Below are 15,046 nucleotides of genomic sequence, written 5' to 3'. Positions count from 1 at the left end.
GCAATTTATTATGAGCCAACGTCTTTCCATTTCCTGTGGGGGCGCATCTACTGTACTTACCCTACACATGCATCTGACTTGTGACAGAGTCTTCTTTGATGTGGCACAAGACAGTGACGCACAGCATGATCTTCCAATCACAAAGATAGATTTGGCTGAAACTGTGTAAGAAGGGCAGCTTTCACCGCTACTCCTTTTGTCACTCAATTCTAGCCAAATGCGCGTTGGATTAGCCGCTGCACCAGAATTGTAGCCAGACCAAACATATTTGGGCAGCATGTATGTTTGAAAGTAGCTGCATGACACTGCTCTAGTGCTTGGCCTTCGCTAATGCGTGGCTTGTTTTCTGGCTCAGATTGCCAAACGCAAGGCAGACTGCCAGACCTCAAGCCAGCCTGCCAATCGAGGGAGTTGGAAAAGCTTTGGCAAAGCCACGCGGGGACCCCCCGCTAAAATATTCCGCGCCGATTCCGATTGCTATCGCACTTCCGTACCATTCCATCCTTGCTTGCCACCAGCCTTGACTCGAATTGCTCCGCAGTCTACTTATAAACATCAGTATCGTCTTTCCCTGGCGGTAGTAGTCGTCCCTGGCTATCGGCTCCGACTTTCCTCGCAGCAATCGACCCAATATTGGCAATTTCAGGCGTGAGCCCCTTACCACCACCTCGTACATTGCCCTGGCACACGTCCTCTCGATAAAAGTCATTCAATCTTGCTTCTCCTGCCCTACCAAGACACTCATTACCATGCCTAATCGTCATATAGCCCCTCAGCTGAAGCAGTTTACTATGCGAGCTGTGGATGAAGAGCTATTGTCCCTGGGACAGTGCGTCTACCTTGGTGCTTATTCCTGGCCAACCGCCCAGAGGCTCAGATTCCAATGGCTTGGTCATGACAGATCCCTAGCCCCAAGGAAGACAGGTGGCGACTTGGGAAGGCCTCGTAGGATGAATAAAGCTGCGGCCTACCAATTGCTATCGCTCATTAAGGAGCAACCGGACGCCCAACTGTCTGAACTCAGTAAAGCCCTCTTTGACCTTGGGTATGGATATTTCAGCACTCCTTACCTGTGCAAGGCTACCAGACGCCTCAACGTATCATACAAGGTTGCGAACTGCTATGCCACTGCCCGTAGTGACCTACAGAGGCTTGAGTACCGACATATGATCAAATATTACGACCCTGAGCAGCTTGTCTTTATCGACGAATCCGCCTTTGACTATCGCGTCTGCAATCGCAAGAGGGCTAGGTCTACTAAAGGCAGGCTAGCCTATCTACGGCAGCCTTTTCAACGAGGGAACAGACTGAGCTTCATGCCAGCATGTTCGCTGACCAAGGGGTGCTTTGCCTACTATACAAAGACTGGCAGCGTCAATGGAGAGGTCTTCCTCCACTACTTGCGAGAAGTGCTGCTGCCACAGATGAGTGAGGTTCCTTTGGCTAATAGTGTCATTGTATGCGACAACGCAAGCATTCATAAGGTGCCTGGGGTCTTGGACCTTGTGCATAGCCAGAGTGAGTGTCAGGAGGCAGCTGCAGGGCAACACACAACGTGAGACGGTACCGCCTGGCGCGGGAGGTAGTAGTGCTCACGCAATGATACACCACCTTGGCACCCACTCAAACAGACCGTGAGATTGTATTTCTGCCTCCCTATAGCCCAGACTTCAACCCAATAGAGAAGTGCTTCAACAAGATCAAGACAAGAATGCGCAAGATGGGTGCTTTACCCAATTTGGCCATCGAGGACCAAATTGCCTTGGCTGCCAACTCTATAACCAGAAAAGACATACAGGGCTGGTTTAGGTTCGCAGGGTTGCTTTAGTGGGTAGCTATTCAACTTCAAATACACCCCCAAGGACTGCCGAAGGGGCAGTAGACCAGATTACTTCAGGTGAGGAGCTCATATGATGGCGAGGAGAAGGAGTGCGTTGCGGCAGTCCTGCTAACTTCTTCATCTTTCGAATATCCTCAGCGATCTTGCCGACGGGCTGAACGTGCTTCTCTGGTTCCTTTATTGCAGCCCATGTGTCCACCATCTGCTGGAGCTTGATAAGGTCGACTGGCCCAAAACCAAGGCGTCGTAAATCACGTGCGGGGATCTCTGCCAGAATACTCATCTCATACAGGCGATGTTTAGCCAGCAATGCCAGCAGATCATCGTCTACGTAGCTGTGGCCTTCACTGCAGAGATGCAAGCACGTCATTGCCGGTCCTTCTTTGCGTACTCGAGGCTCGGCAGGCTCAGGAGGAGGGGTGCCATGGCTCACTATGCGACGCTTGCTGCTACTGGCATTGCTCACATTGGTGACGTCGGCAAACGCTCGGTGGAGATTGGAGGGTAAAGAGCTGCCTGCAAAGGACGAGCGCTGGCTAGCAGAGTCGCTAGGGCCTACATATGAGCTCCCTGAAGTTGTGGGCGTCGCCGGCAACTGCACTGCCTCAGGAGATGAGGAGTGCTCAGATGAGTGTCTGCCTCTGGTAATGCCTCTTGGTGGCGAGCGTCCGTCTAGCAGATGATCTGGAGGGTTATCAACGCCCCAGAGATGGCCCTCCGCCTGCATAGCTTTAGCCCACCTCCTTGTTGTGGGCAGATCTAGTATCCTGTGGCGGTTTAGGGCATCAATATAGCAATGTTCTCTTGCTCTAGCACCGGCACATGTGTAGTCATTGCAGACCGGCCATTTAGCGAGAATCTGCTGCTTGAATGGCTCGAGAACGTCTGAATCTACCAGAGGCTTGCGCTGTTGACTTAGAACAGACGGCGTGGGCTTGGCAGGCTGTGCAGTCGCCTTATTTGGTGAGGGAGTGCGGGGAGGCGGCATCAGATCTGCAGCCTCGGTAGCGGCTGGCTCTTCCTTGTTTATGATGAAACGGCAGCTGGCACCTTTCCAAGAGTGCTCAGAGAGAGCCTCTTTGAAAGCCCCTAGGTCTTCCTTGGTCTTGATGGCAATTCCCTGGTCAAAGTAAGGAGCCTTTGGAATGTAAAATTGAGCCTCGCTGGCAGCGTAGTCTTCTGCAGGTGTGCTGGTGTCAGGAAGCGCTGCCTTGGCCATCAAAGTGGCAAATTCGTCGAAGGGGATGAGTGGCTTGAAGTAGACAAAGCGTCTGGGAGTGCTGGTCTTCGACACGTGGGGTTTTCCTTTACTACTAATCCCCTTCACCCTCGTTTTGGTAGTGAAAGCCAACATGACGATATCTGGTCTTCCTGTGATCAGAAAGGCCCAAATGAGATATCTCTGTCAAGCTGAATGTGCCTACAATCACTCACCTTTGGCTGCCAAAGCCTCCTCCGCTGCCCGCCTAGAGTTGTTGGATGAACGTACGGGTATATCGTCCTCTTCGATCTACAGGAGCAAGGCGCAAAAGTTGCTCAGTATCGAACTCGCTCAATTCTTAGCCTTACAGGCTGAAACTTCACACACCATTTGTACAGCGGCAGACATTTGAGCAGCTGTCTTCTTTTTGCCCTTAGGGTCTTGGCCTGGGGTCCTTTTGGGTGGTGCTGTGTAGTTGGGGGGGTAGAGGTACACCATCCAGTCGCTTAGTATCTAGGTACGCGATTTTTAGTATTAAGAGGTGCCAAAAACGCACCCATGGAGAGTCTGGACCTTGTTGCACGTAAAGATGATGTTATGAAGACGTGTTGTTTAGTAGAAATGAGGTCTGGCAAGGGAGTGAAGTATGGAGATTGTGGGTAGAAGGTGGAGATAGCCAACCCTGCAGCCGACGGAAGTGGCGATTTTAGGGGGGGGGGGGGGTGGCTCGGCTCCGACAATAGTTACGCAAGTCCCTCTCTCACCTGCAGCCGGCTAGAATTGAGTGACGAAAGGAGTATTTCCTGTGCTGTAAGGTAAAAACGACTCTACTGTGTTCCAGCAGCAAGAAGACTGGACAAATTATGACACCCATAGCACCGACGTCGAGTTAAGCAAACGTCTTTCTTGGGAAGCGCAATCAGACACCGTCCAAACTCGAAAGCGCACTCAATGAGGGTCACAGTGTGAGCGGTATTACATGACAGGTGACAGAATCGACTGCCAATGTTATTTTCACGTATCGATTGCCAGCCGTTTGCTTCTTCAGGGACTGGCACATCATCTCGCTAATGAGACAACAAGACATTGTCTCGCGTGACAGCAAATAGTACTGTCTGCTGTGGTCTTGAGGTGCATCACAGTTTACTGTATGCCTGCGATCGCAGGGTCGGTTCTTGGCAACAGCTGCGCAGTATCTACTCATTTCTTTAAATGAACAGAACAAAGTAACAGTGTGAGATGCGTGATGATGCCCAACTTGCGAGATGAGACTACATTGACATTGGACTTGTTTTGTCGCTGCTGGATGAGATGTGTTTGTTGACACAATTGAAATCATCTGAAAGGAGATTGCCCCGGCAGCGATACTGTACTCGGTGCATTCTTATCCTCAAATAAGCAGCTGATTTTGGCTCTACCGTTTATGGTACAAGATGGCAGCATGTACTTTACAGTCAAATGGCCAGCCGCACCACATCGATATTCTGTCTAAGCTCGGTTATTGTAAGCACTGAATAGGGTCAATTGTGAACTTTGCAGCACTCTACAGCAGGTATGCGTGACAAATCCACTGAAAGTTATGCAGTCTCATTTTCTCGCAATCTTGCTCGTGTGCGACGAGAACACATTATCTGCCTCATGAACAATGTCTGTAGCTACTTTGTATATTCAAGCACTGTATGCAAATTTCAAGCATTGAGCGCAGCAAGCTTTTACTGTACTGTACAGTCTATGCTGAGGAAAATTGCATCCCAAGCAAATACTGTACGACCTCTCAACAACATGATACAGTAGCGCGTGCTGTGTCATACTGTAATGCTGTATTACGGTCAGTGAAGTAGAAATCGTCAGTATATGTGAAAGGCAATGCTGTGACATTCGTAAAAGCAGCCGCCCGCGCATCATCTGCTTACTCTTTCCGTCACTCAATTCTAGGCAAATGGGCGTCAGTTTAGTCAGTTTGTCCAGATCCTAGCCAAACAAAGAATATCTTGGCAGGATGCACGTTCAAATGTAGCTGTATGACATTGCTCTAATGCTTGAGATCTGCTCAAGTGCGGCTCAAGTCCAAGCTCATCTAGCTCAAATTCGAAACAGGTTGCCAGACTTCCGATCGGGCTGCTACTTTGAGTCTCAATTTGGTAGTATCGTGTGATGAAAGGGGTTTTGTTGGCATTTATTCAGCCGAGCACTTTGCAACAGTGCAAGCGGCTACGCACTTATCCTGTGATTCAATCTAGGCCATGCTGGTACAGTACCGTATCAGGATTCCACATCTAAAGTCCTGGCTGTGAGCGCCGTCGGGATTGACCTCACTGTATTGCAGAGTCTGCCGGAACATTCTGATGCTGAGCTGTTGCGAGCATCGTCAACCTTGACGCTACTGTGGAAGGTCAAGAGTAAGCGAAAAGAGGAACGAGATCCAGTACTGTATCACCAGTCACAAAGGCTTGAAGGATCGCGCTTTCACCCGCAATCACTTCTATGCTGCTGTACTGTACAGTACTGGACTGTAACAATTTGCCACTGCTCCTACTAGTATCGTCGCACTGGTGTGCCTACCGTATTCCGACTTGCAGTCGATTGCTTCTGTCTGCGCAATCTGTATAGCTTCTCATTGGCCATGTCACGCTAGAGTTATTGTTGATTTCAGACAGGAATTGAGCATCTGTCAGCCCACTTGAGATTGTAAGAGAGAAGCACAGCGTGCCTCTCAGGCAGCGAAGATACCTGCTGTGAGGTCACACAAAGGGATGTACTTTGAATCGTCTTTTGATTCTGCAGCAGTCACCCAGTGAGGTGCTACATGTACTCATTGACGCAGCAGTTTTGCAACGTCTGCTCTTCCAAATGTGAAGGGGAAAGTCCCTCCGCTGTGTCAACAGCCGCGTTAGGGGTATTCTGTTTGTCACGCGATTTCAGGCAAAACAAAAACGCAAAGTAGCGGTGTGTCAGTAAGTCTAGGAGTCTGTCTTGCAATACAGCAATCTGAGCCCAACTCCCAGCCACAACCCAGTCAAATCAACCAGAAATTTTCTTTTCATGGCTCGATTTCCGAGCAGATGGCAAAGATTCACTGCAGCCCGCTGGAATTGAATGACAGAAGGAGTACCACTCAATGCGTTGCGAAGTATACAGCCCGGCCGATGGCAGAGTATGACGGACCAATGTCGAAACCGTATGTTGCCAAATGGTACATGTACTGTACAATCCTCTACAGGCTGTCAGGTATCAGGCTTGCCCTTCGGCGCAGCCCACTAGATTTCAGTACTGTACAGTACGGTATGGTGAGAATAGAAGTAAGCCCTTTGGAAATTTTCATGAGCTGTCTAGACTGTCACTGCCATGGATCAGTAGCAGTCACCGAATCTGTGCAGTATTGGTGGCCTGCCTTCTTACGGTACGTTTTCACTACAGTACAGCTTACTTTACTACCCTGATAGGCCACATGAGGCCGAAAGGTCACTCAGATGAGAGGTGGTGTGTATGACAATCGTAGGATGCCGTAAATGTGTCGGCTGTTTCGGCACGCCCTTCCGGAATAGCGCTCTTGTGATACTGTTTGCTGCGAAAACAACGACAGTCGCAAAGCTCCTCGAAGCTGAAGAACAGCTGTTGTTCGACAGCCTGCAATACTACTGCCGCACCTGCTGTATTGAGGCGCCCCTGGCGAACGAAAGTTTGCTCATTCACAAACATGTATGTATACTGTGTACTACAGTGACCGAAGTGTGCCCAGATCGGTGGCCTGACAGGCAGCGTGGCAGCGTGTCTTGCTCCGCGACAGTCTAAGCCTGGAGTCAAGCCAGACTCGAGCCAGCCTTCAGCCATCCTGAGACACGAGAGCAGCGTCATGGTGCTGAAGCGGCGCGGCCAAGACATTTCCGCTTTCTGAACTCCAAAGATGCCTCATATATTGCTGTATAGTAGCTAGCCGGAGCCCATTCCTATCATTGTACGGTGCTCTACCTTTGCTTCAGTCATCACAAGCTACTTTGCCCACTGTGTATAGGCGGGCAATTCGTCCATTTGCCACGCTTGTGAAAGTATCCCACTGTTGCTGTTGCCACGTAGCTCAGTACATGGCTACAGGATCTCCTTCTATCTGTTATGCAATACTGGTCAGACTTCTGAGACACGAGTAGCCAGACTACAGCCCTGACGGCTTGCATGGCACTCTGGGGGTTCGCAGTCACGTCAAGCCGTGCTCCGGCGCTGTCCTGTACAGTACACTGCACGCGTCCTGCCGCTGATCGCAGTCCAGGTCCCGTGTCATCATACTGTGTATGATGACACAAGCCCTTGTTCGTCCGGTGTGACCTTCAAATTATACACTCTACTCCCATGCGACTACAGTCAAATCACGCTGGAAATGGCACACCGACGTGAACTTTTCCAGTATGACTCACTGGTCCAACAACATGAACTGTGTATCTGTGGGATCCGTTTCTTACCGTACTACGAGTAGCCAAAGTCAGGCCTCAGAGGAGCATTATGACGCAACATCGACTCTGCAGGATAAGGCAGTGCTGGGCCGAGACCAGAATCATTCTCAAGTTCAGTTGCAGTTCGACAGGCTTAGCTGACGGAAGGATCAGCTGATTGCAGCTGAGAAGTACTGTGTCGAAGTCGAAGTACCTGTCTGTCTCCTACTCGAGGACTTACCCTGCACTCCAGGCCAACGCTTGCTCTCTATTCTTTTCAACTCATGCGCAAGTCTTGTCCACTCCGGTACCCAAGCGCGTGTGCGAACATTCCATCTGGTAGCACTAGACCTCAGTCTACCAAGTGCACTCAGTTCAGACCTACCGCAAGTTTTCTGTCGTTCCCGTTGAGTCATCTCAACGTCGAAAAGGAAAAAGAAAGGCAAGTGAGGCCTTTGCGGAGGCCGCCAGGCTATTGGACGTCCGCTGTGACACATTCGATGTGTAACGAGATCATGGATGCGTAATGTCGTGGCTAGAACCTGGCCAGAATCCTCGGGAGGAAGTGTACGGACGAAGTACAGTGTCAAATGAATGTCACGGAGGACAGTGCCTGGAGACAACGATCAGTGCAAGTATACGGCCTCGGTCTAAGGCAGGTCCGGAGTCACATGTACGCTTAGACGACATTTCACGGACGTTCATATGTCCAAGTCTGCTTGAGATACATACCTCTCGAGGTCATTGCTGAGATGCCTCTGGTGGGTCACAAACGTAAGGACGTGCTGATGTGTCTTGGGAATCGCGTGCTCAAGCGTTCCTGGATATCGCTTTGCCAGCCAAGTTGCCTTCAATTGTTGCAATCTTGAACGCTTGCTTCACAATGCAAGCCGTGCTCAGAAACAGGATCAGAGTACAATCTCCCAGCAACCCAACAAGACCAATGTCGTGCAAAAGGGTAGGCTCAAGCGTTCTAGTGGGGCGAAGATTGAGGTCACGTTCGCCGCGCAAAACGACTGTTGACAGGGCTCGCAGAATAGACATTCGTACTCAGTACTTCCCTTAGGCCCATCGAACGACTTGGCGCGTCCCAACGAAGAATTGAGCCTTTTCTTGGACCCTCGTACCCCACAGAGACCGCTCCCCGCTGCGGTGACATGATGTCTCTCCACCTATTGCGTTATTGCTCTGGAGCAGACCCTGCATAATATGGTGCAGCGCTTCTGCGGCACCGAAGAAGACGCAATGCGTCAGTCCGAGGAATTGAGGGCTGCATTATCGATCTCGCAGTCAGCAAGATCATGGCGACGCGGAGACCGAAGAGAAGGCGCATTCGATAGAACACGAGCTTGCGGAGATGTGCTGCGTCCTCACGCCCCTCTCGATCCTCACGCCCCTCTCGATTGACGACCTCTGTGTCGTCTGCAATCACCTCAGTAACATTGTCTTCCGTCTTTGGCTCCAAAGATACTCGCTGAGAGCCCACCCCGTTTTCAACCGAGCTCGACAGTACTATTTGATCCCTTCTGAACGCAGCAAAGCTCCGTTGAGCTTTAATCAGTCGATCAATGTACGGCAACGCGCAGGGTCAGCCTACCTTTGTCGGACACCTGGACACACAGCTTCGTTATCAGAGCTGGCAGTTGGTGCGATCTCTCAGCCGTTCTCGGCAGGTCGTCCCCGTGATGCATCTTCACGGTTCGGTGCCAGAAGTGGCCTGAGGGAGGACGAACGAAGCTGAAAGGAGCAAAAGGGAAGCAGTGCGGATAACTGTCCCACGCCAGGTCTGAACACCACGGCTTTCACTTCACAATTCACCAGTCTCAAGTGGCACTGCCGAGAAGGCGCTGACGCTTGTGGATGCTTGTGACAAGCCCAGAAACTTTGCAGCCCTATTGGTGATCTACTGAGGCGTACTGATCCCAAGGTCTGTGCCACAGCTTTGATGAGAGGGCTGAAGAGAGTGATCTTTTGACCACATCAATAGCAGCTGATCCGAAAGGTGTCCTGTAAAGTGCAAATGGACTAAGGGCTCTTCGAGAACACACATTGACACCGCGGGCCTGTTTCACAAGAGTTCGCCCGAGTTTCATGTCTGCGAACCTGAAGGTGACTTCGACTGCTGAAGAGAGGTAAGTTTTTCGGGCAAGGGTGGTGTAGGTGGCTCGCATGTGCCAGCTCAAGCGACAGACTTTCCCAGCAGCGCGGATCAGATTGCGGGTGGAAGCGAGAGTGTCGTCACTCCAAGCGCGTAAGCGCCCACGCTGAGCAGAGTTTTCCCGCTTCGGCAGTGTCCTGAGCCCGGCACCACCTGAGTACAACTACAAGTCGCGCCCAACATGCTGGGTCTTCGTGCATTCTCTGCCACGCATGTTGGTCGGACTTGAGAGTCGTCTCATCGGCCTTTGGGCTGGGCAGGTGAGCCCACAGCACAACACATGATGCCTCAGGCAAAGGCGTTCAGAAGAGGGCGATTCTTGTCTAGGGACATTCAAATTGGTGACATTTGTGGTCGCAGTCTCTGATATGCTCGTCAGGAAGACCTGCTTGCTTTCCACTTCCATCTTCCCTTGAGATCTATCTGCTTTGCCGTTATGATTCAATGTCAGTTTCCCCGCCAGCATCCTTGTGACACCCCGTGTCCGCTTATAGGCACGCTTGGTCACTTGTCGCTTGCCGGCCACCTGCGCCCCCGAGCGTCAGAAGCCCTCTGCAACTTGCATAGTTCACCGGGCGGCGATGGCTCTGATCCAATGTGTTCGCAATGGGACAGCAGAGGGCGCCACGTCTGCTATGAGTCTACGTCTGACAGCGCACGTGGTAGCCGAAGCCCTGGAATGTCAGCTTGGGGTGGCATCCGTCCGTGAAGGTGCGCTCTGTCTGCCTTAGTGAAGGATGGTTTACGCGCATGTGGGTCGCGGGTTGTTGCAGGCGGAGAACAAGTCGGATCGGAAGGGGCGCCGTCCCCGCGTGCCCACCCTCTGCGCGTGGGCTTGTGCGGGGGCGGTGGGCACAGGGTTGATTGCGCCAGCCAGGATCTGGCATGTTCGCAAATAGCTCGCTCGCGGCTTTGAATGACCACTATAGCTTTGAATGAGTACACTCAGCAGCAACCCCTCGGAATGGGGGCGTCAGACTCCGGCCGGCCGATATGAGGGCAAGAGGGCAACGGGGCGTCACTGGCCTGGCTTCACCTGAACAGCATAGCCGCCGATGATCTGGGCAGCAGGGCATGTACCTGCGTGTGTTTGGTGCGGTCAGACACTACCAAAGGGGGCACAGGGCAACACCGCCCGTGCTGCGCTGGCTAGCAATGGACAACAGCTCGGACGACCATGGCTGGACCATCGAGCCCTAGCGCGACTACAAAAGCGAGTCTCTCTTACGTCCTTTCTCTTTCGTCGTCTCACTTAAACCTTGTTCCTCATCGTCCCTCTGCCTCGACGACGGTACCCACGGTAGCCACCATCCCACACCTCGACTACTTACCCAGTCGTTGGCAACCAATTCCCTTCTGAACTCAAGCCTATCTCTTCGCCGCCGCTCTTGAGCGCAATGATTGGCGCCCACAAGGACCCCTCGTCCACCTCGCTGGCAGATGACGACAAGAGCACCGGCGATGTGACTGACGTGGAGAAGCAATCAGCCATGCCCTCCGCCTTTGCATCCACTGGCCAAAGAGTAGCCTCTTCCGGAGCTATTCCCGCTAGGTCGGCGACATTCAGGCTCCCCAACCCAGCGACTTTTGGCATAGACGAGTCAGGCCGCAGGACCATCGGTGGCGGTTACTCGCAAGACATACAGCGAGAGCGGACGCTGGAAGCGACACAATCCATCGGTGGCCTTTCACTCGCTCGAGCTACGGCAAGGCAGAACATCGATCCGAGAGCCCGAGTCGCAGCTGACTTCAGGACTATGTCCATTCAGATGAGCCAAGGCGGTGTCGCAGCCCCAGCAACGCCAAACAAGAAGAGCAGCAAATTTGCTTGGATCCCTGCCCTCCCTTTTGTCTCTAAGAAAAGTCAACACATCGCGGTAGCCGATCAGGCCATCACTGACCTCGAATGGCATCTCATCTCGATCGATGAGGTCTTTCAACGCCTCAGCAGTAGTCCCAAACTTGGACTCGAAGCTGCTCAAATCGAGCGCAAGAGAGCCCAGGACGGTCTCAATAAGCTCAGCAAGCCCCCCAGTCAGTGGCCGAGGAAAATTTTCAATTACTGGTTTGGCGGCTTCGGATCTTTGCTTCTCGTGGCCGCCATTCTGGTCATGATCTCATGGAAGCCACTTGGAGCTGCTGATCCACAAGTCTCGGTACTGGCGTTGTCTATTGTGTTATTCGCTGTCCTCGCGCTTCAAGCTCTATTCAACGCCTGGCAAGACTTCACCACCTCCCGAACTATGGCTTCCATAAGCGGCATGCTCCCCTCTTCCGTCCTGGTCATCCGAGGCGGGGAGAGGACGTCTATCCCTCCTGAGGAGGTTGTCAGGGGAGACATCGTCGTGATTGGTATTGGCCAACGAATCGCAGCCGATGTGAGATTCTTCCATCTGGACAGTCAGGTCAAGATTGATCGATCTATGCTTACAGGAGAGTCAGACGCCATCAAGGCATCGGTTGACAGTACCGACAACAATTACCTCGAGACTCGCAACATGGCATTCATGGGGACGATGTGCGTGTCCGGCAGCGGGGGTCTCGCTGTAGTGACTGCCATCGGTGACGACACCGTCTTCGGTCGATTGGCAAAGGATGCCTCAAAGCCACGAGTCGGGAAGACTACGTTGGAAAAGGAAATATTCTACTTTGTGTTTACGATCAGCACGATCGCTATCTCTCTGGCCGTCATCTGCATCATCGTTTGGGCAGCTTACCTGCGCCCGCAGCATCCCGAATTCATGAGCGTGCCTCAGCTCATCGTCAACGTCGTCTCGATCGTCGTCGCCTTCATTCCAGAAGGTCTTCCCATCGCTGTCACCCTCAGTCTGACTGCAATCGCCAGTAGAATGCGAAAAGCACGGGTGTTGGCCAAGACACTTTCTGTAGTCGAGACCCTGGGTGCTGTCAACTGCATACTGTCAGATAAGACAGGCACGCTTACAACGAATGAAATGCGAGTCACCTCATTGGCCGTGTTTGGACACAACGATACGTGCTCCCCGACGGATTCGCTGAAGCACATCACGTTGAGTGCTCCACTTGGGCATGCCTTGCGATCGCTTGCCTGGCTGGCTGGCGTCTGCAATGCTGCATCATTCCAGGTCTCGGAAGACAAGAAGATTGCCGCTCTGTCAATCGCAGACCGACCGATCAATGGTGACGCTACGGACTCTGCCTGTCTCAGACTCTGCGAGGAGCTCGGGGGTGTTGATGAAGCAAAGACTGGCTGGAACATCATCGGAAGCCTGGCCTTCAACTCCAAGAACAAGTTTGCTGTTCGCATTCTTCAACTCTCTGAAGATTCCGCTGCTCGCCTCAACATTGCTCTTTGCGAGAGCGAGTCTCTAGACTTTTCCCGTACCGATCATGCCGTGTTGATTGTGAAAGGTGCTCCAGATATCCTCTTGAAGAGATGTGCCTCGATCTTGGATGCTGGCGGCAAGATTTTGCCGCTCGACTCGGAACGTCTTGCCTGGATATCAAGAGTGCAGAGCGAGTGGGCTGATCAGGGCCAGCGGGTTCTCGTTCTCGCTCGCAAGGTCATTAGCCGCGAGGGTTTGCCCAGTATCATCGACGACGATGTCATCCTTGGTCTTACCGAAGACCTTACCGTCGTTGGTCTCGTCGGTATCGTCGATCCTCCTCGTCCTGAGATTCCGGGGGTCGTGGCTACCTGCAGAGGAGCGGGAGCAAGATTCTTCATGGTCACTGGAGATTTCCAAAAGACTGCCGTCGCGATCGCCCGTCAATGTGGCATCATAAGTGCTCGCACTGTGTATCAATTCAAGGACCTCTCTGACGAGACTCTGGTCCTGCCAGAATACCACTTCCTCAACGACAATGCCTCACGACCACAGCTGGCTTTGAGTCTCTCAGGAGCAGACCTCGAGCAGATGAATGCAGAACAGTGGGAGCGCGCTTGCCGCTTCGACGAGATTGTCTTCGCTAGGACTACGCCGGAGCAAAAGCTCCGCATCGTTACCGAATTCCAAGCTCGAGACGGAATCGTCTCAATGACAGGTGATGGCGCCAACGATGCTCCAGCGCTGCGACAGGCCGATGTTGGAGTTGCTATAGCCGGCGGCTCCGACATTGCCGTTGAGTCAGCCGATCTGGTCCTGCTCGACGGCTTCTCTGGTTTCGTGGATGCCCTGATGCTCGGACGTCTCTGCTTCGACAACTTAAAGAAGACGGTTGCGTATTTGCTACCAGCCGGAACGTTCGCAGAGCTCTGGGCCGTCCTGGTGGCCTTCTTCTTTGGCCTGCCTCAAGCCATTTCGAACCTGCAGATGATCTTCATTTGCGTGTGTACCGACATGGCTCCCTCGTTATCGCTCATTAACGAATCGCCAGAGTCTGATATTCTCAAGCGAAAGCCGCGCAATGTTAGGACGGACCGCTTGGCCGACTGGAAGCTCCTTTGCCAGTCTTACCTATTCCTTGGCCTGCCCTTGACAGTATTTGCGATGACGATGGCCTTCTGGTTCATGCAACGTTCGGGTCTACCCTTTTCGTCCCTCTGGCTTAATTACGGCGGCGCACCGCTCGCCACTCAAGATCTTGAGAGGTACAACGAAATCCTTTACGGCGGTCAGTCGGTCTACTTCTTCACTCTTGTCTTGTCTCAATGGGGGACTCTGCTCATCGTCCGCACCCGCAAGTTATCCATCTTCCAACAGCCGCCCTATTTCAAGCCGTCCACCGCCAATTGGTTTATTCTGCCGGCCATGATCACTGCCCTTGCTCTAGCAATCTTCTTCTCCTACATACCCGGTCTGCAGAAGGTCTTGAACACGCGCGGAGTTCCAGCTGAGAACTACGGGCTGCCGTTGGCGTACGCTCTGTTCATGCTGTGCGTCGATGAGACAAGGAAATACCTCGTCAGGAAGTATCCCAAATCTTTCCTGGCGAAGGCTGCCTGGTAAAGTCGAGGCCGGGTGGGTGTAGCGAGGTCAGTCTTTGTTCTGTAGATATTCCCGTTGCGAATGTATTCGTCCTGTGCCATTGAGTCTTGCTAATCAGGTTCCTTCGGTACCTGTGGTACGAGAACAATGATCACACTTCTTAGCAAAGGAGGAAACCAAAACAAACCTAGTCTGTCAATTGAAGTGAGGAGCGACAATAGTGGACACCGCCCAGCTAGGGTGGAAAGAGCACTGAGGCAATCAGGGCCGAGTCGGCTGCTGAGGAGGGCTCAGCGCCCACTCCGGCTCCAGGGAATTGCATGCGGGAAGGTGAATACAAAGGGCGTCTGGCTTCGCTGGTTCTGTCTCTGGTCCGTGATCCTTTGGGTCTTGTGCGAGATATTTCTTCCTTGTGTGGCTGTCCGTCTCCTCCAGCGTGGCTCTTCCTTTGCGAGGGGAGGGCAAGCCCTGGTCTTTCTTCCTTGTGTGGCCCTCCGTCTCCTCCAGCGTGGCTCT

General features: G+C 52.6%; 3 protein-coding genes across 3 annotated transcripts; 2 read left to right on the top strand and 1 right to left on the bottom strand.

Annotated features, from left to right (window-relative positions):
• Positions 1 to 791: 791 nt before the first annotated feature.
• Positions 792 to 1,559, top strand: BCV69DRAFT_253416 (hypothetical protein; the record flags this gene model as incomplete). The annotated part of the gene is made up of 1 exon (XM_025490518.1): positions 792 to 1,559. One exon carries the CDS (start codon positions 792 to 794, stop codon positions 1,557 to 1,559), a length of 768 nt encoding a protein of 255 aa, XP_025345193.1.
• A 276-nt stretch (positions 1,560 to 1,835) lies between these two features.
• On the bottom strand, positions 1,836 to 3,689 carry BCV69DRAFT_304985 (hypothetical protein; the record flags this gene model as incomplete). Its single annotated transcript, XM_025494662.1, has 3 exons — positions 3,429 to 3,689; positions 3,275 to 3,350; positions 1,836 to 3,211 (listed from the first exon to the last, which is right to left on the bottom strand). Exons 1-3 carry the CDS (start codon positions 3,537 to 3,539, stop codon positions 1,836 to 1,838), a joined length of 1,563 nt encoding a protein of 520 aa, XP_025345192.1. The 5' UTR covers positions 3,540 to 3,689.
• A 6,841-nt stretch (positions 3,690 to 10,530) lies between these two features.
• On the top strand, positions 10,531 to 14,727 carry BCV69DRAFT_285327 (calcium ATPase). Its single transcript, XM_025493352.1, has one exon. It carries the CDS (start codon positions 11,021 to 11,023, stop codon positions 14,549 to 14,551), a length of 3,531 nt encoding a protein of 1,176 aa, XP_025345191.1. The 5' UTR covers positions 10,531 to 11,020; the 3' UTR covers positions 14,552 to 14,727.
• The last annotated feature ends 319 nt before the right edge of the window (positions 14,728 to 15,046 follow it).

The sequence above is a fragment of the Pseudomicrostroma glucosiphilum genome (genome assembly GCF_003144135.1).
Source record: "Pseudomicrostroma glucosiphilum strain MCA 4718 unplaced genomic scaffold BCV69scaffold_18, whole genome shotgun sequence".
In the NCBI taxonomy this organism is placed as follows: Eukaryota; Fungi; Basidiomycota; class Exobasidiomycetes; order Microstromatales; family Microstromataceae; genus Microstroma; species Microstroma glucosiphilum.
Note: the sequence above shows the minus strand (reverse complement) of the source record. Positions and strands in the feature narration are given on the sequence as shown.

Excerpts from the sequence above, each read along its gene's own strand:
- BCV69DRAFT_285327 (XM_025493352.1), top strand. The coding sequence starts at position 11,021 with ATGATTGGCGCCCACAAGGACCCCTCGTCCACCTCGCTGGCAGATGAC.